Source organism: Phalacrocorax carbo, chromosome 28 (genome assembly GCF_963921805.1).
Source record: "Phalacrocorax carbo chromosome 28, bPhaCar2.1, whole genome shotgun sequence".
In the NCBI taxonomy this organism is placed as follows: Eukaryota; Metazoa; Chordata; class Aves; order Suliformes; family Phalacrocoracidae; genus Phalacrocorax; species Phalacrocorax carbo.
In genome coordinates, this window is record NC_087540.1 from 1,030,421 (window position 1) to 1,053,926 (window position 23,506).

The following is a 23,506-nucleotide window of genomic DNA, read 5'->3' on the forward strand; positions in this document are numbered from 1 at the left end:
CGCCTTCGCCTGGTTTCTCTTTAAATTTTATTATTTTTTCTGGTGTGTTCAGCTTTGTGTGCAGTCACCATCGTTGTTTGTTTTTTTTCAGGCAGCCTCAGCTGGGCAGGTCTCTCCTGGCGCTACTCAGAAGGCGAAGCATTAACACCAAGCATCGCCGTGACACGACAGGAACGGGCAGACGCCCTCGGCAAGCGCGCTCACCGAGACTAACGCGCTGCTGAACTCCGGTGTCAAACTGAAGGTCTCTGAAGTTTATTAGTTATCAAGAACTTTGCTGGTTAAGAGAGGAATATCAAGCTTGAGAGCATCTCCCGATATTTGTGCCGTCTGCCACTCCCGTGACACACACCGACAGTTACCCTGCTGGTCATCAGCACAGCCTGATTATTAGTGTTTCCTTTTAATACTGGTATTACTACCGCCTTTGTGCGGGAACGGGGCTATGGTACACTTGGGATACCTCCTTGCAATCTCTCAACGCCGCTGTTCCCCCTTTTTAGAGCAGACTCCCCTATTACAGAGCCAACCGGCATCACCTTTTAATCAACCAAACCACGACAGAGAGCAGCTTGCAGAACACACAGCTCAAACAGCTCTGTCAGCGGCTCAGGCATACATCGCCTTATTTAACACTGCAGAAAACACAGGTGGGATTAAAAGGCCTTTGATGACTCATTTGCAGCCCCATTAAAGGGTAATGTATCTTATAACCAAGTTCTGCCCTTAAACATAAAAGTCTCTCTCCAACTTCAGCAGCATCTGTCCGTACTTGTTCCACCTCCAGCCTGGGCCGAGCTGCAGGCGGCGGGAGGAAGGCAAGAGCCGCGCTTAGCGAGTCCCAGCTGAAAAGACAGCTAAGAGCCTGGCAGCAGCCACAGTTCGGCAGGATCAACGCCACGACCAAGAACTCCTTGTTACGGCGCCGAGATGAACAGAGGCGGCGATACATCTGTTACGGGGAGGCGTTCTCTCTCACCTCTCAGACACACAACTAAGCGGAAAGAGCGCCGTGCGTGGGCTGGCAGCGCGAGGGGCAAATCTCAAATACCGAGACCAGAAGAGTGAAGTCAAACAATCCCTTTGCTCCTCCTCCCTCCCAAAGAGCTGCCTCTGGCTTCAGCACTCGACTGCAAGTTTTCATCTGGTAAAAGACACGGACCGTAGCTTACAATTTTGATCCAGTGAGAGCGTGCAAAGCATAGTCCTTGCCCTTCCCAAACGGGATAAGCAGGATTTGAACTTAAATTACTAGTGAACCATTACTTCTTATTCAATATGAACATGCCAATCAGGTTTGAACTGGATCAAAAGCCAGTACAAGCTTTTTTTTTTCCTTCCCCACCTCACATCCAGCTGGAGCTCAAATCACATTCGGTTCTCACCCCGGCCGCTGGCAGCACAGCAACCCGACACTTCTAACCTCTGCATTTCTTTGTGCTTAAACTAACTAAAGGTGGGAAGTGGCAGCAGCCACCCTGACCGTGCAGTATTGACACTCACATTGAACAAGGCCACGGAACAACCACTCAGTCCCCCAGAAATCAGAATAAGCTTCCCTAAAATAGAAAAAATTAAATAACAACAGATTAAAAACACAGGTTAGGTGTCAAAATCGCCATCGGCTAATTACAGTCAACTCAACTCGCCGATCAGCCAGCTTGCTGTTTGAAGGATGAGAGATAGGAAACATTTTTGAAGAACATACAAAAAAAAGGTATGTACAGATCTATTCGAAATGCAGCAAATCAGGTCTTAAGTGGTTCCAGGTTACTCTCGTCTCACATCTAGAAATAAACGTGGGTGATTGGAGAACTTGACTTGTCTATTCTACTCTTCCAGCTTCCCACAGCGCAGCTGCAGTCAGCGCCCAACCCACCAGAGGGCTCTGCTGCAGCCTGTTAGGTTCGCTTCCTCGGAAGTTTGGCAAAGTCTAGAATAATTTAAAGAATAAACTGGCTTATTGCTTCAGCCAGTAAGTCTTTAATTTAAAAAAAGAGGGAATTAAGAACTTGCCAGGATGCGCTCACGCACCTGGCTGCTCTTGAGTGAACTGTCACAGGTAAACAGCATCGCTGAAGGTCCCGTTTTGATGGTTTTAAGCAGAAACAGCAGCAGAGCATCGTATTACAACCAAATCTGAAGAGGTGAAACGGCAGTTGCTCTCGTTCCTGCCTTGTCCTGTGAAAGCAGCGAGAGACAAAGGAGAGAGCAGCTGCCTCTCCTCCCGAGCCTTCCACCGCAACAGTCCAAATTCAGAGGGTTCAAAAGGTTTCTCTTCCAACAGCTGCCTCTACCAATGTCGTGAATCCACCAGCTCCGGGCGGAGGCTCAGCTTCTTCAGAGTTTCGTACCCCACCACAATGACGATGGTGGAAGGAGTGGCTGAGATGATGCGGGCGGAGAGGCCTTTCGTCAGGCCCCAGGGGCCTTCCTCTGCCATGAGCTGTTTGAAGGTGAGGATGATGGAGCTCTTGCCTTCCACCTGCAAAGCCAGAACAAATATTCACAGAGCTGCCACACTTCATGCTGAGCTGCCCTGGGTTTCTGCTCCAGCTGGAGACTTTAGACACTACGGATCAGCCAGTACAATAACCTTGATCTGGTCTCCAGAATTCCCAGGGGCAGGAAGGAAGAAGTCCTAAAGAGGCAGCAGTAAGTGGGATTCTTAGACCTGTCTCCTCCTCCTTCCCATCCGCGCCATCTAGAAGGGGCTGGAGCAACACGACAGCTCGAGTCTTACTAAAACTGACACTGCTAGAAGCACCTCTGCTTTTCTGAAGGATGCCACATCTGCTGGGAAACCTCATTTGCACAGTCCAGGTAGGCGAAGCCAGCCTTGCTACCTGAGCTGCCTCCTATTAATGCCAAGTGCAAGTTAAGCACCATGACATCTAGGACAAAACAATCCAGGAACAGAGAGAGACGGGGAGTCGTTCACTGAAGCCACAGAGATCAAAGAGCCGAGACCGAACCCCACCCCAGCGTGACGCTGTTGTTGCGGACAGACACGCCAAGCAGGCTGAGCTCTTACCTGCACCCGAGCCCTGACAACATCCATGGGGTTGGTGAGCGTGGAAGCCGTTGCGGCCGCAAGTGGCCCCGATATAGCTTGGAGGAGGAGGTGGGGACAGTCTTTCGGAGTCAAGCTAGAAAGCTGTTCTGGGAACAGGAGAGAGAGTAAAGTTTCAGACAAGTGGCTCCTTATCAGTCCCTTAACTCCACCTCCTAATTTAGACTGATCCGCAGCGGGCAGAACCCCTGACTTACAACCTGCCACCTCCTCCCACAGCATGTCTAAGCGGTGCTTTCTACAGCAACCAGAAAGTCAGCAAAGCGCAGGAAGCAAGCCCGCAAACACCCTGGCGGCTTGGTGCTCCATCGTACAGCCTCTGGTCTGCTCAAATACCAGCTCTCAGACCTGCTGGGCAAAACCAGGGCAGGATAAGCTTCTGTGTCCCCAGAAGAGAGCTCAGAAACATTCACGCCCCCCTTTAAAAGGCAGGGGGAAAACCTTTAGACAAGGCTATCAGAAGTTGTCTGCAGAGATTCGCACAGATCCAGAGAGCTGTCGCTACCACCGAACACACCGTCCAAGAGATACCTACAAGGCATCCTGCTATGTACTGCTCATGCCTGGGATTTCCTCATTCTGCTCCTACTACCTGGCAAGCAGGAGCTGAATCTCCCACGCTTTTATTGGTTAACGCTGTACGGAAGGCAGTCCAAAAGTCCCAGTTTATTTGGATGATGTGGTGGTTGTGTCTATCTGGCACGAGGGAAGGAAGCCGCTCTGCTCGTGACCCAGAACGCTGATGCGAACCGCTGCCAGCAGCGTACTTTGAGCCCTGAGGAAGGTTCAGTGACCCCTGCTGCCGCCAGCCGGGAGCAGCACGCTATCCAGGGACAGGGGACCAGAAAAAGCAGCCAAAGAAGAGATGCATTGACAGCTGGGGCTTACATTTAACATCACCTTGATTTCCATGGCAGAAGACTAGGAGAGAGAGCAAACATCTGAAAGAGGCAAGCTCCGCCCTCTCCATATCAACTTGCCTGTTCTTAGATGACTTTTTGTTCTTTTGAACCTTTCTGGCATGAAAGTCTTATAATTAACGCAGCGGATTTTGGTACTGAAAATTGTTGACGTGGAGAGTGAAGGGAGCACCCCCAAAAAGTTCAGAGACACCAACATCCCAAGCTGCTGCTGCTGCCACTGAAATGCGGCAGTGGGGCGTAATCAATGCTCCCCGTTGTTACCAGAACGCGCCCTCTGAAAAGCAAGCGAGACATTCAAGACACCTGTATTTTTAGAAGCAGGTGATTTCCAAGATATGCTTTAAGCCTAGTACAGTGAAATCTAAGCCTCTCATTATCATCGCTTTTAGGCAGATTGCTATTAGGTAAATATTAGTCTAAAAACCACAGGCAAAGCTGCATGACAAATCTAAAGGATTATCATGGGCGGGGGGAGGCAGAAATAAATCTTATCTGCCCAATATCTTCAGTATTTGGGATTACCAGAGCTGAGCCTGGGAGAAAGAACACGCTGTTAAGCGTAGTTTTATATCACAAGCCTTGGTGCCAGTTTTAAAGCTACAGAAACCGAAGCGTGATCCTAAGACACAAAACCACATAAGATCTGGCCTTTGTCTCTGCCTGTTGTTTGGTTTTACTACGAGATTTGTGGCTCTAGAAGTCTTTTTGCCACAGAGGAGACTCCTGAGTCCACGTGAGCTGAAAGACGAGTCATACTTACACGGTGGCTTCGAAACTCTGCCCAATGCCAGACAACAGCCTTCCTCACTTCCATGCAGAAAGTAAGCATTATTTGGGATTAGCGGAAGAGAAAGTTGAAGTAGACCTAGAACCACCCAGTTTTAAGTCCTCTAGCACTCAGACCCCTATTCTTTAACTCTGCATTTAAAACAATGCTGCCCCGTTGAAGTTCCACCCAGGATCTGCAGAATGGGTTTAAACTGGACAAAGCTATTTGTTTCAAGACAAATAGCTTGGTTCTGCTCCCATCCCAAATCAAAGAGAGAGCAAATCACGCTGGGTCCACAGTTTCAGAGTTGATCTGAGGGACTTCTAGGACTCCTGGGGTAAGACATGTTCAAAGTCTCCTTTCACTTACCGGCATAGAAGTGGTAGAAGGGCCACCAGACTGCACTGTTGGGAATATAGGTGAGCAGCGAGGCCACATAGCCCCTGTAGAAGCCTCTAAAGCCGTCAGCCTTGAAAATCTGTACAATGATGTCCTTGGTTTGGCCAAAGACCAACATCCGCTTGCCATCTTGGTTCTGCACCTTAAACCTGCCCATGGTTTCCCCCTTCCTCTGCATCATGAGATGCTGGGAGATCACATCGATGGGCACCGTAATGCTCTGGGCCACCAGGGAGGCTGAGCCGCCTGCCACCAGAGACTTCACGGCGTTGTTGTTGTTGTACCGCGACACATACTTCCGAGTGAGCTCATACGTTGTCACGTAGCACTGTCCAGAGATCAGGGTGAAAGTGTTGACCAGAAAGCCACGGTAGAGCCCAGCTGTCCCTTCTGTCCGCAGGATTTTCACGAAAGCATCAAAGGTCCCGTTGTACAAGCTCTTGCCCTTCTGAACCTGCAACCGTGTCCGGATGAGCGTGAAAGGGTAAACACTCACCCGGATCATCATAGTCATGCAAATCCCGAACACGTAGAATTTCCTTTTGTCCAGGTGCTCCCACTCAATGATGGGGATGTTGCGTTTGTCCTCCATGGCTCCTGGAAGTGGGGTAGGAGGGATGGAACGCCCCAGATCTACCTCAAAAGCACAGAGCAGATCCAGGCGCAGCCCTCCTATGTTGACTGACTAGGTTGGAAGTGCTGGCATCTGAAACGAGAGACACTTTTTGTAGACGACAAAGCACCCGAGCTCGCCAAAGCAGCCTACGTCACCTAACTTTGCTCTGTACTTCGGGAAAAATCAGAGAACCTCTGCATAAACCATTCCGCTGGCAGAGCGGTGGGACTGTAACCTCAGGAAGCACGGCCGTGTCACGTGGCTGATGGCGGCACCTTTTGATGTCACCGTGGCTACTTGTTAAACTCTAACAGCAGCCCGCACACACAGCAGTTCTCACTACGGTCCAGACTACTCCGCTGCAAAGCAAAGCCTGCCAGGCTTTGCAAAGCAGTTTGAGGCCTACAGAGGAAGAGCGCTGCTCCCACAGCAAGCACTACCTTTTAACGAGCACGCAGGAATACGAACTGGCAACCAAAGCAGCTTCTCCCAGTCATTCTGGGTCTGTGATGCTCCCAGATGTCAGGACATCACTTCTCAGTTCCAGGCTCTGTGCAAAGAAGGAAGGGACAAGTGTCCATTTGTGTTCCCAGATTCCCTGCACAAATTAGACATGTTTTTTTCTGGGCATTTCCATTTCAACCTTTCTAAAGCTGGAGGGTGATGCAAGCCAGGGAAGGGAGAAGAGGTAGGTGAAAAGAGGAGCAACAATGGGAGAACAAGGCAAATGCAGCCAGCCACGCAGAGCCTCCACATTGATGACAGAGACCCTGAAAAGGGTTAAAAATCACAGGCCAGGGATCTCTCAGCTGAGCGGTGCCTAACTGTGCTTTTCAGCTAAGGGGAGCAAAGTTCATCCTCACTTCCAGTACTGCATCATCGCTTCTGGTACGAAAGCGCTCACAAACCTGCCATCCTTCCAATTCTGGCAGCATTCAGAGGACCAAGGACTGGGGGACAAGGCAGGGATATCCTGCTTCAGCCTCTTCCTGCAGTCCCTTCCCGAGCCCAGCTCCTGCCCCTGATGCGCTACCGCTGTGTCTCATCCCGCAGGCAGCCACGTCCCAGCAGTCACCAACAACTGCCTCCCCAGGACAAGACTCTCGGGAGCTCCACCCGCCTCCCTTTTGGCTGTAATTTGCTCTAACCTGGTGCATGATTAACCAAGCTTGGAATAAGCTAACCTCCTTGCAGGGCCAGGCATATACAAGCAAAAAGAGAAGAGCATCTCAAAGAACCACCCCAACATGAAACTGATTTTTTCACTGACCACAAGGACTTTCTTTCCATATCAAAAAAGCCTACAGTCTTCAGGAATAACCGACTGCTGAATTATTAGAGAGGGCTTGACTGCAGCTGCACCACAGCTCATATTCCAGGCTCTGGCAGATGGGTACTCGAAGCCCGTGCACAGGCACGGGCTGAACTGTTGGAGAGCAGAGCAACGCCAGGCAGCCCCACTTGCGAGCGCAGAAACTCGAGCGAGTGTGCCAAAAGCAGAGATCTGAAGACAGATTCACTCCGAGCCCAGACCGAGCGAGAACTCAAATCTAACAGGAGGCGCAGCCAACACCGTGCACCGATCCGGGGGCCATTTTACGTTATCAGTATAACGCAGGAAGGGCACAGCATAAATGTCTCCAAATTTCAGGCTTCGTGAAGAGAGCTCAAACAGGCAAGAGCCATTTGGTTAGAAACGCAAAAACAAAACAACGGGCAATTATTTACCTTTGGCACAGAGAAGAAATTATGGTTATGAAATTATGGGTGGGGAGGGTGCTATTAACAGGCCATTTTATTGCCTATCTGCCAACAAAACACTTGCTTAACATCAGCAAACAGCATTACAGGCTGCCGAGGCTCCTGCTGATGGAGGGTGAAGTTAAAAATACTCAAGGGCATCTGGGTCCAACAGGGAGGGTGGGGTAAACCCTGCTTTTCCTAGTACGAAGAAAACTACACTTCATTGTTGCAGTCAATTGGCTTGACAGATAACGCATAACAAATGCCACGGCTTGGCTAAACAAAAGTTGTATTGCTTTAATTATAATTGCAGTATTACTGGTTCACTAATACAGGCATAATTAAACAGCATAAACCTTCCTGCACAGGAATTATCTGCACACAGAACCTGCGAAAAACATCATCTTGTTTTTGTTAGGAGTCCCACTAGCTTAATATTTCATGAAATAAAATAAAATAAAGCCTAGCCAATGCAATTTCCTGGTGAAGCCTGAGGTTTTAATCCACACTCCAAATTCCTCTGCCAGCCAACAACTGAACCATACGTAACAGAGCTCCCCACATGAAAGGTAAGGTGTACCTGCTAAGAAAAATCCTCATTGCTGCAACAAACAAATAAATAATAATAATTATCTTTAAAGTATCCTTGATTTTTATTTAGTTTTATGTGCCGTAATGCTTTGTTTTTAGAATTTTAGCCACAACCTCCTTAAGGAAATAACTGTCCTTTCTTTGGACTGTAACAACTTCCATTCAGGATCGAAATTAGAAAGACAATGTCACTTTAATCCCAGGGCGCGCAAGCAATCAAAGCCACGAGTTCCTCCTGCGGGGAGGCGAGAGGGAAGGCATCCTGGCATCACCAGGGATGCTCCCATTTGACCACCGCCACCACAATTCTCGCTCTGCCAAGACGAGAGTTTTGCTCGGAGCATTTATTTTTCCAGAAATTAAATCGAGGGCTTCGCTCAGAGCAGCGACCCTGTCGCATCCAGTTTCAGTAACTCTCTGATGACCTTTCAAGTAATTCTGGGGAGATGGATATAAAAGTAATTGCTGAATCTCAAAAGAACTGACCTGCCCTCCAAAGGGAAATACAAGTACCCCAGCTTCCCTCCGAGGCCACGGAGCTTGTGCTTGAACAGCTGCCGCACCAGAACTACACTTCAACAGATCTATACAGGTGGTGACTTCTCACCACGAAGAGAAAAGCATTTCTTGAATTTCTGCCCAGAAATTAAAGGAGAGGATCACCACGCAGACTACCTGCTTCTGCTCTCTTGCTAGTTTGCGGTTTGACTTACACGATTCAGCTTCAGTCTTCTAAACACAGACCGCAACTTACTATGCGACCCTGCCAATTTATCTCCTTTTGAACGCAGCCCCACCAGTCCGTTCTCCAAACGATTTCTGCTGCAGCTGGATCTAAATATGATTCTTTGGCAAATAAAGACAGGCCTTTGTGTACCCCTGACCAAGGATGTCTCCTGCCCAGCATACTAATGCCCTAGCACGACGGCCTGGGAACCATCCAGAAGCAGGCGGCGAGGCTGCCTTTCTAAGCCCCCACCGCTATACGCGGTTGCCTGTGGAGATCCTCTCAAGTGGGAAAGCACGAGATCAAACAAATCCACTACAAGTCTCTCAAATCTGAAGCCTTTTATCTGTGCCACATTACGCTGAACCTGGTCTAAGTAGGCAGCTCCGTTTTCAAAGTCTTTACCGTTGGACTCCTTTAAATTTACCCCAGGATGGAAGCGGGTATAAAAACAGCCTCACTGAAGATCTGCAGTTCCTCCACGAGCAGTCGTCTCTCTGTAAATGAGGAGGCAGAGACACTCTAAGGCCAGCATTTCCCAACACCCACAGCCTTGCGCTGCCTTCCCCCTACCTCCTGTACGCAGGGGGCTGCGGGCAGGGGGCAGGCAGCCGGTGCAGCAAGCTGCCCTCCTACCTTAGAAGTAAAGCTATCGGCGCTTGTGTTTGGCCAGAGACAAAAAAAACAAACCAACTGAGGTGCTTTAAAGGCAGCGAACATGTGCAAAGTTTGGCACAGGACCCTCTCAAGGTCACTGAGTGGATTAGCAGTTGTGCAGACAAGGGCCACGGAGTTGGGGAAGGGTTTAGAGGGGAAACCGTACGAGGAGCGGCTGGAGTCCCCGGGTTTGTTCAGCTGGAGCAGAGGGGGCCGAGGGCAGCCTCATGGCGCTCTGCAGCCCCCTCCCGAGGGCAGGAGGAGGGGCAGGGCTGGTCTCTGCTCTCTGGTGCCCAACGCCAGGCCCCGAGGGAACGGCAGGGAGATGTGCCAGGGGAGGGTTAGGCTGGGCATTAGGGAAAGGCTCTTCCCCAGCGGGTGGTGGAGCCCTGGCACAGGCTCCCCAGGGAGGCATCACGGCACCAGCCTGGCGATGTTCCAGAAGCGCTTGGCCAAGGCCCTCAGAGCCACGGTGTGAATTTGGGGTGTCCTGTGCAGGGGCAGGAGCTGGGCTTGAGGATCCCTGCGGGTCCCTTCCAGCTCAGGGCATTCCATGTCTCTAAGAAGCCTTTCCCAGCACCTGGGCTCACGTCGCAGGCGCGGCCCCCCTCCGCCGCAGCTTCAATTCCTGCAGCCCCGGAGGCGCACGGGACCTCCACCCCGTCCCCCCCGCCGGGCTCCTCAGTGCCGCAGCACCCGCCTCCTCAGGCAGCGGCTCTCGCACCGAACTGCGTCCTCCGGTCCCGCCCCAGGGTCCCCGCCCCCCTCCGCGGGACCCCCGCCGGGAGCTCCCCGCGGCTCACCCGCCCCGCAGCCCCGCGCCCCAGGCCCGGCCTCCGCTGCCCGCTCACCTCAGGCCGGCGGGCGGGAGCCCCCCGCCCCGCCGCGCCCCGCCGCCGGCCGGGCCCGCCGCCCCATGGCCGCTCCCCGTCGGCGGCCGCCGGCCGGAAGTGAACGGCGGCAACGGCAGCTCGTCGGGACCTCGCGCGCCGCCCGAGCAATCAGCGCTCGAGCACCGGCGCCATCTTGGGGAAGGGCTGACGCCGCTCCGGAAGAGGCCCCGCGTACTTCCGGCCGCAGTAAAGAGGACGGCAGCCCGCGGAGCCCCGGGAAGACGCGCAGGGAGCGGACGGCGCATGCGCACAGCGGGAGGCCTCGCCGGTGCCCTCACCTTAAAGGGACAGCGCCGAATTACAGCTCTTAAAGGGCCAGCGGCCCTTAACGACTGGGTGCGACTCCTCTGTTTCCCGAGAAGAATTCACGTGCTGGCTGCTGCTGGGGCAGAGGGCACGGCAAGGTGGGGAAAACAGCAGAGCTGCACAGAAAGGAAGGGAGTGATGAGCGGGGGTAAGAGGGCCGTTTCCTCCCTCCTGTGGAGTGGGGGCAGGTACTCCCCCAACTCCTCACCCCTTGCTGCACATGGATGCCTCTCACACCCCACACACGGCCCATGCACGCATATTCCATGCACACGCCGCATGTGCGCAGGTACGTCACACCCTCACACGCCGGACATGAACATGCTGCACGTGCATGCGCGTGTTACACCTGTGCACGCCTCGAACACCCTCACCTTGCATGTGCACGCACGTTCTGCAAACACGCTGCACGTGAATGCACGCTCCCGCGTGCCACAGGCGTGCACATACACCCAAAAGGCCGCGCGCCCTGGGGCTGCCCCCCGGGGCGGCTCCTCGGATGCGGCTGCACAATGCGGTAGCTTTTCCTTTTTAATAAAAAAAGCAAGTATACAAGAGCAGAAAAATTTACAACTGGTTCATCTTAAAAAAAAAAAAGGCTCAATGTCGTCAAAAAAGCAGCAGGGGCCAACCCTGGGGGGGGCAGCTGGTGAGAAGTGGGGGGTTCCACCACCATGGCTGTCCAGGGTCAGGGTGATGAGGTGTGTGTCCCCCCCAGCACCCAGGTAGGTGGGAGTGGGGTGGGGAGGTCTGGCAGTGCAGGGTGGGTGCCTGCAGGGTTGGCCCACGGACCCCATCCAGGTTCAGCTTTTCTCCCTTTTGGAGCTTTTATGGATCCCAGGGTTTTTTTCCTGGGGCGACACTAGTGCCAGCATCCACCAACTCTGCCCATCCTCGCCCCACGTCCTCGCCCCACGTCCTTGCCCCATGGCCAAGTCCTGCCTTTGGCCCCGTATCTTTTCCCCCACGGCTACGTCCCTCCTCTGTGTCCACGTCCTTCCCCTGTCCCCATGCCCTTCCCTTGCTCCCTATTCTCCCCGCATCCCTCCTCCTTGCCTCATCTCACCCCCTTGCTGCCTCCCCACGGGCCCATCCCACCCTGCTGCCCCTCACCACTACCCCAAAATATTACCTTGTATTAAAACACGTGTATTAAATTAAAAAAAAAAAACCAAACAAACCCCTTCACATTCATATTCCACACCCCCCCATTGCCTCCCCACAGTCTCCCCAACCCGGCGGTGGCATCACGCCGTGTCCCCTGCCGGGACATGGAGCGTGTTGTTATCAGGATCGATGTCCCCATCGAGCTGGAGGCAGCAAGCGCAGGAACCTTCCTCCTGCTCGGTGGGGACCACAGGTGCTGGGGGGTCTCCAGTCTCCCCGTTGAGGGGTACCTTCTCCCGGTGCTGGGATGAGGGGCTGTGGGGTGTGCTGCACCCCCGCACCTTGCTCCTGGCTTTGAGCTGGTCGTGGTAGGCGAGGAGGGCCAGGCAGGCGGCAGCAGCCAGCGTCACGGCCAGCAGCACAGTGACAGTGACAAACTGGGGCCAGTAAGACCGGGGGGTGCCGGGGGCTGAGGTCCCCCTGGCCAACCCCTCCTCAGCCAGCTCGTCTGACTGGGGGGCTGCCCCACTGGGGTCCTGTAGCTGGTAATGAGCCACGGTCCAGGTGTAGCCGTTCTCAGTGGCCTGGCACTTGTAGGTGCCAGCGGTCCCCCGTTGCATTATGACCACCAGCGTGTGGTCAGGCAGCAGCTCCGTGTTTCCCTGGGCCCCCGGACCCCCGGGCTGCTGCCAGCTGTAGTTGGCCAGAGCGGAGCGGCGCGGACACAGCAGGTGGACCATGGCGTTAAGCGGGGGGCTCAACTCTGTGGGGTGTGGAGGGGGAGAGCAGGGTGATGCAGTGCACCCCATGAGCCCTCTCCCACCCTCCATCCCCCATCCCACTGCACCCCCACCCCGTCCCACTGCGTCCCCATACTCAACTATGTGCGGCAGGATCCTCCTGTCCCCCCCAGGCTCGGGGCATGGCCACGCTCCTCCCGCGGTGGCACATGGTGGCTGGGCTCCCCGCCTCGACGTCCTGCAGCCACGCGCTCCTGCGGCCGGGAGAGCGGCATCAGCATCCCCCATCCCCTCCGCATCCCCCTTCCCATCCTCACCCTACTGCCTCTCCAGCTCACCTGTCCTTGGCGGTGGCGGCGCGGGTGGGCTGGCAGGAGCCCTCGAGGCTGTTCCAGGCGCAGTACGGGTCCCGCGCTAGCATGCACTCGGCACAGCTCCGGTGCAGGCTGCAGTTGGCCAACGGGATTTGGAGGACGCCACCAGAGTAGCCCACGTAGAGGATGCCCTGGGGAGAGAGAGACATCGGGCTGAGCCTCCCCGCTGCACACCCATGCTGGGCTTGGGGTGGGCTCTTGGCTCATCCCCATCCCCTACCTTCCCTGGGGCCAGCAGTAGGTTCTTCACCGGCTCTGGTGTCCTGAAGAGCTGGATGCTCTCCACGATGTGGGGACCCCCAGGCAGCTCCACGGCTTTGTGCAGGAAACCCTCCGCTGCGGGAACACAGGGGACATCACTGGTGGTTTGGGGGGGGCCAAGGAAGGGGTAGGAGGGGTGACCAGGCACCCTGTGTGTACCCCCAAGTAAATGCACCTGTGGCCAGGAACATGACACGGTAGGTGGCCCCTGAGACACCATGAGTCTCATCCACCGCGATGCGTGTGTACGTGACATCCGTCTTCACCAGCAGCGGCTTCCCCTGGGTGGGTGACACCTTCCCATCCATTAGGAAATGGTCCTTCATGAAGGTGAGGGCTTTGTCAGAGGAGGGACCCATATAGCACTGCAGGGAGAGAGGAGTCAGTGCTGACGTGGGGAAACTGAGGCACAGGGAGGAAGGGGGACATGCCACCAGGCTGCCCCGCGCCAGCATCAGTTGGGTGCGAAGAAACGCCCCCCCCTTCCCACCCCGCCTGCAACACCGTCTCACCCCAATGCAAGCACACAGGGCAAAATGGGACAGATAAAGCCCTCCCCATGGGGACCAGCATCATCCCCCGGGAGGGTCGTGTCCCCCGGGAGGGTCGTGTCCCCCGGGTGGGCAGCACTCACGCTGCCCGGCCGAGGATTCATCTCGGGGCCGCTGTAAACCGTCCAGCGGGAGCTCTCCTTGTTCAGCTCCTTGTACTTGCCCTCGAAGACCTCTTCCAGAGCCTCCTGGCTGTAGGCGCAGACGGCTGCGCTGCCCGCCCTGCCCGCCTGCCTGCAGGGACAGCAAGGGAGGCACGGGGAGGATGCGGGTCCCCGGTGCACCCGCAGCACCCCTGGGTGCTGGGACTCACCACTGCGAGGTGAAGACAGCATAGAAGTCGGCACCGCCTTCGCGGCGGGGCAGAGCGAAGGCGTGATGGATGACGTTGAAGGGGAAGAGGCCGGGCTGCGAGCACACCAGCTGGGCCTTCAGGAACGTCGTCCACTTCTTCTGCAGCACTTTGTCCCCCCCGACATCGCTCTGCAGGAGCCGGGAGGATGCTCAGCCCCGGGGAGACAGGAGCTGGGTACCCCTAGCGTCCCCCATCATCGTCCCATCACCGTCCCCACACCCACCTTGCAGACACGGGCCACCCGCGGCACCAGGAGCCGCTCGAAGAAATCAAACTCATCGGCCGTCTCCTCAAAGAAGAAGTAGACCTTGTCATCTCCAGGGATGCTGAAGGAGGCCACGAAGGCGGCGTCGGCTGTGGGGCACGGCCAGGGCGGGTGGGTGAGGAGTTGGAACAAGGCACCCCCTGGCACGGGGAGGGTGAGGGGGGCCAGGGGTCCTCCCAAGGACTCTCTCCCTGCTCACCCGAAAGCCAGCGGAGGAAGGCATCTGTCTTGAGCAGGGTGCGGCTGCCCAGCGAGCGGGAGATGATGGGCTCGTTGCCCTGGAAGTTGTTCATGGTGCCGGCGTAGAGCTCGCCGTCTGCTCGGGGATGGGGTGGGGGTGAGCCACGCTGGGACCCTCCCGCCATCACCCTCTGCTCCATCCCAGGGATGGGTGCCCACCCATGGGGGCCACTGGCCCCGTACTCACCCACCAGCAGGGCTGTGTAGGTGTGCTGGGGGTCGAAGGGGCACTGGCCCTTCCCATCCAGGAAAGGTTGTCCTCTGCTGTTGGACACCAGCGTGAAGTTCTCCAGGTGCTGTGAGAAAGGGCAGAAAAATCAGCTGACAGAGTTAAAACAAACCCAAAATCTGCAAGAAATGGCTGTGGACTCCCTCTGGCCTGTGGGGAAGCTGCAGAGCTCACCACATGCGCAGCAAGTGGGGAAACCGAGGCAGGACAGGATGTCTGCGGTCACCTGAGGGAACTGGCACCCAAAGTGAGGGGTTTACCACCTGCATCTGACCTGGCAGATGAAAAGCTGCTGGCAGCCATGGTTAGAAGAAACACCACGGGCTCCTTCAGTGCATGAAACGCAAAGGTTCATCCAGCACCCCACATCCAGGGGACTTCCCGCGATGCAGTTAGCTCAAATCCCCCATCCCCCTGGTGCTCCCGGGCCAGTGTTTTGTGGCTTCTCACAGCAATGCCGCAACACGCCTGGAGGGCTCCCCCTCCCCGTCGTTGGCTGGGGGGACACTCACGATGTAGGTACACGCGGGGCTGAAGGCGTAGGTCCCGCAGACGTAGAGGTGGGTCTGGTTCAGGGCCACGAGGACCCGGATGAAGTTGAAGCACTCAGTCTGAGGGGGTGAAAGATCAGAGGTGGGGGCTGAGCACCCCTGCAGCTCGGTGGGACCTCCCCCTCCCCCTCCCCAAGCCCTCCATGGTGCTGTCTCACATCCTGGCTCTTCTTCTTAAAAGCGCACTCGGAGGTTTTCTCGGCCGTGGGTCCCCACATTATCTGCAGAGGGAAAGGAGAAAGCCCACAGCTCCTGAGCCAGGCCATGACTGCCCAGCCCGAGCAGGGAAACCGAGGCACAGGGGAGGGCACCCCCCCAACCTCCCCAAAAAGCGGCCGCTGCTCACCGAGGCTTTGGCACGGATGCTGCCCGGGGTGCCGACGGTGAGGGCCAGCACCCGGTCACGCGCCCCCACGTACAGCTCCTCCTCGCTCTCGTGCAGGAGGAAGATGTCGTAGTGGGAGACGTTGTCCTGGCTGAAATGGGTCAGGGTCCGTTGGGGGTCCCCTGGGATGAGCAAAGGGGGATGATGGGGACCAAGAGACACGCACGTCCCAGCACCACCACCAGCATCAACTCTGGGCGGATGCAGCAATGGCTGCCATTGTGGTTTGTGTCACCTCACGTAGGAAATGAGGTGCGTTGCTTCCCCCACAGCCCCCCATCGCCATCCCTACTTCCCCCTCCAGGTCCCCACCTCCCCTCCTGTCCCCTCTGGGTCCTGCATGCAAGAGCTGGACGTCCCCAGGCTGCAAAGCCCTCACATCCCTCGCCCTCTGACACTGCTTTGCTGTCCAGTAAGAAACAGAGTGCAATTTTCTGTGCTGGGCTGCAAGCTCTGCCCGTGATGCTTCGGGGCCGTGTCCATGGGGCGATGCTCCGTTTGGGGGATGCACCACAGCCAGATGCCAGCCCGGGTGGGGATTACAAGCCCCCACGGTGCTCTCAAGCACATCTGGGGCCACAGGCTTCTTGTTTGCCCCCACCAGCCATCAAAACAGGGAAAAAGAAAATGGAGATTTTTTGTAATTCTCAGAACAGTTGCATGGGGAAGGGGAAGAGGAAGTGGCAGCGCAGGCGGGGGCCTCGGGAGGGCACGGCCCTGCTGTGGGGGCACAGACCTCTCCTGCCTGTGGGAACGCCACGGTCCCACAGCACTGCCAAGCCCCTCTCTGCCACATGCCTTTTCTCTGGACACGAAGGCAGGACACAGTGCCCTGTCCCACCGAGGAGGCAGTTTTTTCCTCGGTCCAGGGTGGCCCTGCGCAGATCTCTGGGTGCCAGGTGGGTGCCAAAATCGCTCTGCTAGAGCTGGCACCCTCTAGCATCTCTGGGGCGCACCCTGCTCCCGTTCCCAAAGGTGGGTGCCAACCAGCCTCATTACATCTGCCCCTGCGGTGGCACCGTAGACTTTTGGATCATCCTGCTGCCACCAGCACCTGTCCCCAGCCCCGTAGCCACTGCCTCACTCCCCAGCCTGGCGCAGGGCTAATGAGATGGGTAACGAGACGGGGAGGCTGTGATGGAGAGCAGCCCATGGGTCCCTGATGCTGGATGCTCAGCCCTGAAGGTGGGTGCTCTCCCCGGCCGATGTCCCCCCCCCAGCCCAGCTTGTCCCCATCGCCTCCCCGGCCCTTTCGCTCTCACAGTGTCATACTCACCGCTGGAGAAGGCGACGCGGGGCTGGGGCTCGGCGCAGAGCATGGCGACCGGCATCACCACACCACAGAGCAGGCAGAGGGCAGCTGCGGGCATGGCGGGGGGCGGCAGGGATGCGCCCCTTGAGCGTCCCAGCACCATCCCTGCAGGACGGGTGAGGGTTAGGGCAAGCGCTGCCAGGGCTGTGTGTCACTGAGAGGAAATGAAAGAGGACTGGGGGGAAGCCAGCACCCGGTGCGGGGGGGGGATGTGGGGCCCTGGCGCCTCAAGTTGCACATGGCCCCCAGATATGGGTGAGAGTTTCCCACTGCCACCCTGGCACAGGCGGAGATGTCCCCATGCCCTGCTGGGCGCACTGCACCGGGACCCCCCAGCACAGGGGTGTCCAGATGCTCCTGCTTTTGCCCCAACAGAGCCTCGGAGTGCCCGACCCCATGAGGAATTCCTCCGTGCAGCTCCATCAGTGGCCGGAGGGTCCATAAAACTGGGGAGGGGGTTGGGTGGGATGGGACACCCCCCTCTTGCAGGCCTTGCCAGAAGCAATGGGGAAAGAGCAACATCTCAAGAACCGTGTGGTCCCTAGGACCCCTTGCAGGCAGCCACCGAGTCCCCAACAAGCAGCATTACCTCTCTGGCGGGTGAGGACAGAGCTGGCTCATCTCCGCCCCTGGAGCATCGGCACCCGGCAGGCACCTGGCCACAGGGGGCTGTGGCCTGGAGACCCTCGCGGGCCCATGCCCAGCGCCCCGCCAAGGTCCAGCTGTGCTGCCAGGCTCCCAGCCCGGCTCGTGGCAGGGCTCGCTGCAGCCCAGCCCAGCCCAGCGTGGCCCCGCCAGGGACTGCGGGAACCAGAAAGTCCTGCTGGAAGAGGACGAGCCTCAGCAGGTTGGGGCAGCGGGCGCCTGCTCCCGCCTTGCCTGCGTTGCATCCCCACAGGGAGGGCAGCGAAGCCTGGCGGAGGGAGCTGGGATGGGAGCTGGAGCGCTCTGCTCCTCCAACTGGGGTGCCCGGATGCCTGGGTTCCCCTCCTGGCTTTGGGGAAATATTTGGGGTTCAAGAAAAGCAATGTAATTTCTCCTGCTGACTGCGAGGATCAGCCGTGGGTCTGAGCATCACACCCACAAACAACCCCCTGGAGCTGAGCATCACCCCTCTGACCAGCCCCCCCCCCCCCAGGGCCAAGCATCGTCCCCACAAACAGTCCTCTGGGGCCGAGCATCGCCCCTGACAAACAGTTCCATGAGGCTGAGCATTGCACCCACAAACAGCCCCCCCAGGGCCAAGCATCGTCCCCCACAAACAGCCCCATGAGGCTGAGCATCACTGCAAAAAACAGCCCGCAGCTGTCCCGGCTGCCAGGCTCCCTAGGGGCTCCATCCTCTACTCCAGGCTGCTCTGGGATGGCTGTGGGTAAGAAACCCACTGAAGCCAAAGCCCTGGGGTCCCCCCCAAGCCCTGGGGTCCCCCCCAACAGCATAACCACATGTGAGGTACCCCAATATCCTGCTCCAGACAAGGCTAAGGAGCATCCTGCCCTGTCGGGGCCTCCTTACCTGCCTCCCCCAGTGTGACCATCCGCCTGCTGGGACACCAAGCCCTGGGAGGGCAGCGCTCTCCCCGCCACCTTGCTTGGCCAGGACAGAAAGCTCCTTGTAAGTACAGAAACTAGGTTACTCTGCACCGGATTTCCCACTTGGCGAAGGGTTGGCTGAGAAACGGGGCCGCAAGGAGGCTTGGACCAGCTGCATTGTTCTGCCCTGGGCCAGAGCCACTGGGGCCGGCAGAGGAGGAGGAGGGATGGGAAAGGGAGCTGAGGCTTCTCAGCAAGGCTGAAGGCTCATGGGGACCATGGCGGGCCTGGGGAAAGCCCCTGGAGAGTGTTCCCCTGGTGTGAGCCAGCTCTGATACAGGGTGTGAAGCGAGAGCAGCCTCAAGGCTGCTCCAGCAGCATGGGGAGCTGAAGCTCCATCACAGCCCTGTCCCTCCTCCTTTCTGGGTCCTCTGGCTGGGGATATGGGGAAGGGGGAGCGTTACAGCCTCCCTGTGCTCGATTTGGCACGTGGAAGTGAGCATCACCAAGGGCCTCTCAACACTGGGGTGGTTTAGTTTTCCCTGGTGCTGTTGGGTTCGCCATGGCCATGGGTGCATGGGACTTGGTCCCCTGCCCCACCCTCTCTCCAGATTCCCTCTAAGCTGGGGAATATTATGCTGCCAATAAACACACATCCTCCTTGCAAAGAGCGGTTTAACCTGCCCTGGGACAGAGCCAGACCCAGCCCATGTGCTCAGCACGGTGAGACACGATGGCACAGGGCAGATGTGGCCACATCAGCACTGATCTGGCTGCCGACACTTTCCCTGTGCCTCAGTTTCCCAAACAGCTGGGAACTGGGGTCCCCCTGTGGCAGGGAAGAATGTGGTCCATCCCTGCCGCTTGACCCCAATCCCCTGCCCATGTCCCCCCACGCAGGAGCATCCCTGTGGCATAGGGGGGGTGCAGGGGTCCTTCCGACACCCAGGCAGAAGTCAGGGGCTGGGGCAGCCCAGCTCAGACCGGGGGTGGCTCCTTCGAGCCCCCCTGACCTGGAGCAGGAGGAGGTGCGGGGGAGATGGAAAGCAAGGGGGCGGGGGGGGGATGCAGTAAGGGTATGGCAGGATGCAGGGGAGGAATCTGGGGGGGTGATAGGGGAGGGATTCAAGAGGTGGGGAATGCAAAGGGCAGGATGCAAAGGGTGGGGACAGATGTGGGTAGTGCAGGAAAGAGACAGGAGGATGCACAGCAGGGAACTGGAGGGTAGAGGGGATGTGGAACCATGCAAAGGAGAGAGCTGGGAGGAAGAAAGGGGGATATGGGAGGGGTGCACCAGCAAGAATGCAAGGTGGGGGATGCAGGGGGGCTCTCTGGGGTTGGGACCTCAGCCCCTTTGTCACTGCCGGCAGTGTCGGAGCTGTCCGGGGGGTCCCCAAGCCCGTCCCCACTATGGCGACCAGCCCCCAGCCCCGGCTCTGCCCCACGCCGCCGAGGAGGGGTTCCCAGCCCGCCCCCAGCCCCGTCCCGCTCCCGGTGCGGTGGTACCGACCTGTGGCAGCACCCGCGCCCGGCCGGCCGGGGAGGCCTGGCGGGACCCGCATCCCTGCGGGGCCACCGGATCCCGCTCCCGTCGCCATGGCTACGGCTCACCTCGGCCGGCCGCACCCCCGGCCGCGGCCACGCACGGACAGACGGACGAGCTCGACAGCTGGACACACGGCTGCGCACCCCGCGCTCGTGCATAGGCACGGATGGGGTGCACAGCGGCGTGCACGCTGCCACGCGCAGACCCGCACACACACGCGTGACCGTGCACACACACACGCGTGACCGTGCACACACATGCGCGCACACCCCACGCACGCTGCCCCTCGCAGATGTGGGCAGGCACCCCCACCCCCCCGTGCACCCACGTGTCCCGTCCAGCACTTCCCTTGACACATTCCTGGCCCCCCCTAATTACAACGTGTCCCTCCTCCCCATCTTTGCTTCCTCCATTTGCACCATGTCCCTGCACCCCCATCCCTGCACCCCCATATCCACACCCCATCCCTGCACCCCCAGCTCGGCTCCCCCATATCCACACTGCATCCCTGCACGCCATTCCTGCACCCCCATCCCTGCTCTCCCATATCCACACCAGATCCCTGCATCCCCAACGCTGAACCCCCATATCCACACTGTATCCTTGCACCCCATCCCTTCACCCCCATCCCTGCACCCCCATATCCACACTGCATCCCTGCACCCCCATCCCAGCCTCCCTGTCTCAGGCCCCCCATCGCCCTCGCCTGTCCTGGATGAGCCATGCTGCCTCTGGCTGCCGGTGCTACCTCACTTTGGGGGGGCCCCAGAGGTGGTTTGGGGCCCAGCCATGGCACCATCAGCAGCCAGGATCTGGTCCTGTGCAGGTCACGCGTAACCCCCGCGCTGCCACAGCACTCTCAGGACCCAAATATGGTTGATGGCACTTCCCCTCCTCCAAAATTCCCTTGCAGGGAAGCCTGGCCCAACCGGTGCCAGCAGATCCCACTTCTCCTTTGGAACCTGCCCTCCTTCCCCTTCCGAGCTGTGTGGGAGTGGGGAGCCCCAAAACAGGATCCCCGGCCATCACTGCTTCCTCCCTCTGCAACAGCCTTCCCTGCACAACCTCAGGTGAGTCACTTTGTCCCCAGCCTGCAGTTGCACAGCCATGCATGAAGCGCCTGGGAACGCCTCCAGCCCTGCTGCTTTGCACCGGCTGGGGGTGCCAGTATCAACACCCTCAAAAGCAGCGAGCTTTTGAACAGGCCTGTCCAGGGGCCCCTTTCCACCCCGTGCTGGGGGTACCTGCCCCACCCAGAGCTGGGGAGCAGGCCCGAGTGCCCCCTCGGCTGCTCCCCGCTTTCTGCTGCCCTGGTTCCCACAGGGCTTGGAGGTCAGGAGCCTTTGCCTGGGAATCGTAAGGAGCTTGTGCCTCGTGCCTGCCGGCCCACCGGCACTGGAGGCTTAGCTGGAGCCTGCTGCGGGGAGGCAGAGCTGCCCTGGGCCCTCCCACCCCAAGGGAGAGACCCCAAGGCTGCCTGGTCTCCCCAGGGGTGCTCTGTGGGTGTCCCACAACATGCATCACCTTAGGGTGCAACCTTGGTGGGGTGGCAGCAGGCATAAATTCACATCTTAAACCACCCTTGGGATTAGCGGGGCAGCCTGACCTTAATCCCCCCGGGCACGCAGGGGCCTGGAGGGGGCCAGAGTGGGGCTTGCGGAGCCCCCAGCACTCACTCAGCTGTGTCCCAGCTGGGTAAACCCTGGTGTCTGCCAGACATTGGGGTCAGTCCCACTGACTGCTCCAAGGCTCCCTTGTGTGAGGTTTGTTTCCCCCAAAAAGCCTGACAGTCCCCAGCGTGTGCCCCCCATGTTTGTTTGCTATACCCAAACTGTGCTCCCACCCAGCCGTACATCCCAGGTTGCCTCCGCAGAAACCCTGACGCTCAGTGCACAAATGAGCGAGGCTGCGTCCCGGCCCCCTGCTCTGGGCTCCCATTTCCCTCTTGCCAGCTCCCCGCGGGAGCCCGGAGCCCGGCTCAGCCCACGGGACTGCAGGAGGAGCGGGAGAAAGCTGACCCTGACTCGGTGCTTCGGCTGGAGTTCTGTCACAGGCACTCTCGTGTGCACTCCCCGTGGGCTGTGTGAGGTCCCTGTGGACCATACATACTCCCCATGGGCTGTGCAAGGTCCCCACGGGGGTGTGCAAGGTCCCCGTGGAGCCATGGCAGGGTGCCTGGGTCCCATGACGGGGTGTGGGGAGGACCCGTGACATTTCCCCTTGCCTCCTGACCTAATTTCTCCCCGCAGCATGGCTGGGCAGGAGCATGAAGTCCCAGCAGCATGGTTGGTTCCCCCCAGCCATTCAATAACCTGCTATTTTGGGTGCAACCTCATGACTTTTGGGGCCTGGTGGTGCAGGGCTCAGGGTCAGGCTGGATTCCAGCCTCGGGGCCAGACACGATGGAGGGGACATGCTGCAGCTCCGTGGCATTGCCAGCTGTCCAGGGTACCCGTCCTGCATTGCCGCGCTGGCATCCCTGAGCTAGCAGAGAGACGGGGGGCAAAAGGAGCACAGGGAGGGGGTGGCACTAAAGCCAGTGTGTCCCCTGCCACCCCAAGAGCACCCACCTCTGAGATCCCCCCTCCTGGAAAATGGGTGCCTCGGTGAGAGCCCGCAAGCCAGCCCAAAGCTGGAAGGTGGCAATGATGCCCCAGAGGCCGCTTGGTGCCCACTGCCCTTGCGGGGCTCAGCCCTGCTTGTACCCCAGTCTGGGCCAATGTGACCCCACGTGGCTGGGGGGACCCAGGCATCTGAGCACTGGGGTGGGGGGTAACCCCACGATGGGTACCCTGGGCACCTACCTGGCTGTGCCTGCGCCCCGGCCGCCTGCCCGCGCTCCCTCACATCACGGCTCCCCAGCGCTGTGCCCGGTAAAGCCGATTACACGCCGGCTTTATGGCTCTCTCCTTCTCCCCAGCATCTCCTCCCGCCTTGCTCCAGTGCCTGGCACGGCCCCGGGGTGGGCAGGGGAGTCCCCCTGGCAGGGTGCCGGGGCCATCCCCATCGTAGGAGCGCTCAGGGTCTGTACTGCCCCAATCCATCCCACCCAGGGGAATGTCTGCTCCCTAAAACCCCAGGGGGTGGAAATCTCTGAGCCCTCTCCCCAAATGCCGTCCTCTCCCCACCAGCACCTCTCTGCATCAGTGCCGGGTCTGGGGGCTCCTGTCCCTGCAAGGACCCCGGCGGCCCCAGCTCTCAGCATCCCTCCCCAGGCACCCCCTTGGCTGAGTCAGGGTGAACGGGGCCACCCTGCTCTCCCCCTATCCACAGTAGGGTGCAGCGCCCCAGCTCTGGCTGTGGGGCTAAAAGAGACAACTACCCCCCAGGCCAAAAGCAAGCGCCACGCTGGGGTGCAGCA

At 58.3% G+C, this 23,506-nt stretch overlaps 2 protein-coding genes across 8 annotated transcripts; both read right to left on the reverse strand.

Moving 5' to 3' along the window:
• Positions 1 to 517: 517 nt before the first annotated feature.
• SLC25A44 (solute carrier family 25 member 44) lies at positions 518 to 10,562 on the reverse strand. 7 transcript variants are annotated; one of them, XR_010376543.1, is made up of 7 exons: positions 10,350 to 10,562; positions 6,644 to 9,338; positions 6,221 to 6,330; positions 5,135 to 5,870; positions 3,035 to 3,162; positions 1,504 to 2,485; positions 518 to 1,144 (listed from the first exon to the last, which is right to left on the reverse strand). XR_010376543.1 is itself a non-coding variant. In XM_064475151.1 (6 exons), exons 4-6 carry the CDS (start codon positions 5,754 to 5,756, stop codon positions 2,294 to 2,296), a joined length of 942 nt encoding a protein of 313 aa, XP_064331221.1. In that variant the 5' UTR covers positions 5,757 to 5,870; positions 6,221 to 6,330; positions 9,269 to 9,338; positions 10,350 to 10,562; the 3' UTR covers positions 518 to 2,293. The 7 variants fall into 7 exon arrangements, 6 of the variants coding, with proteins under 6 accessions (XP_064331221.1, XP_064331220.1, XP_064331217.1 ...); XM_064475151.1 differs by having other exon boundaries at positions 518 to 2,485; positions 9,269 to 9,338; XM_064475150.1 differs by having other exon boundaries at positions 518 to 2,485; positions 9,247 to 9,338.
• A 651-nt stretch (positions 10,563 to 11,213) lies between these two features.
• SEMA4A (semaphorin 4A) lies at positions 11,214 to 17,236 on the reverse strand. Its single transcript, XM_064475145.1, has 14 exons — positions 17,032 to 17,236; positions 15,717 to 15,877; positions 15,529 to 15,591; positions 15,332 to 15,430; positions 14,778 to 14,886; positions 14,550 to 14,666; positions 14,309 to 14,439; positions 14,044 to 14,213; positions 13,814 to 13,964; positions 13,355 to 13,544; positions 13,139 to 13,254; positions 12,883 to 13,049; positions 12,686 to 12,798; positions 11,214 to 12,567 (listed from the first exon to the last, which is right to left on the reverse strand). The coding sequence occupies exons 1-14, from the start codon at positions 17,168 to 17,170 to the stop codon at positions 11,945 to 11,947; spliced, it is 2,349 nt and encodes a 782-aa protein (XP_064331215.1). The 5' UTR covers positions 17,171 to 17,236; the 3' UTR covers positions 11,214 to 11,944.
• Between the last annotated feature and the right edge of the window lie 6,270 nt (positions 17,237 to 23,506).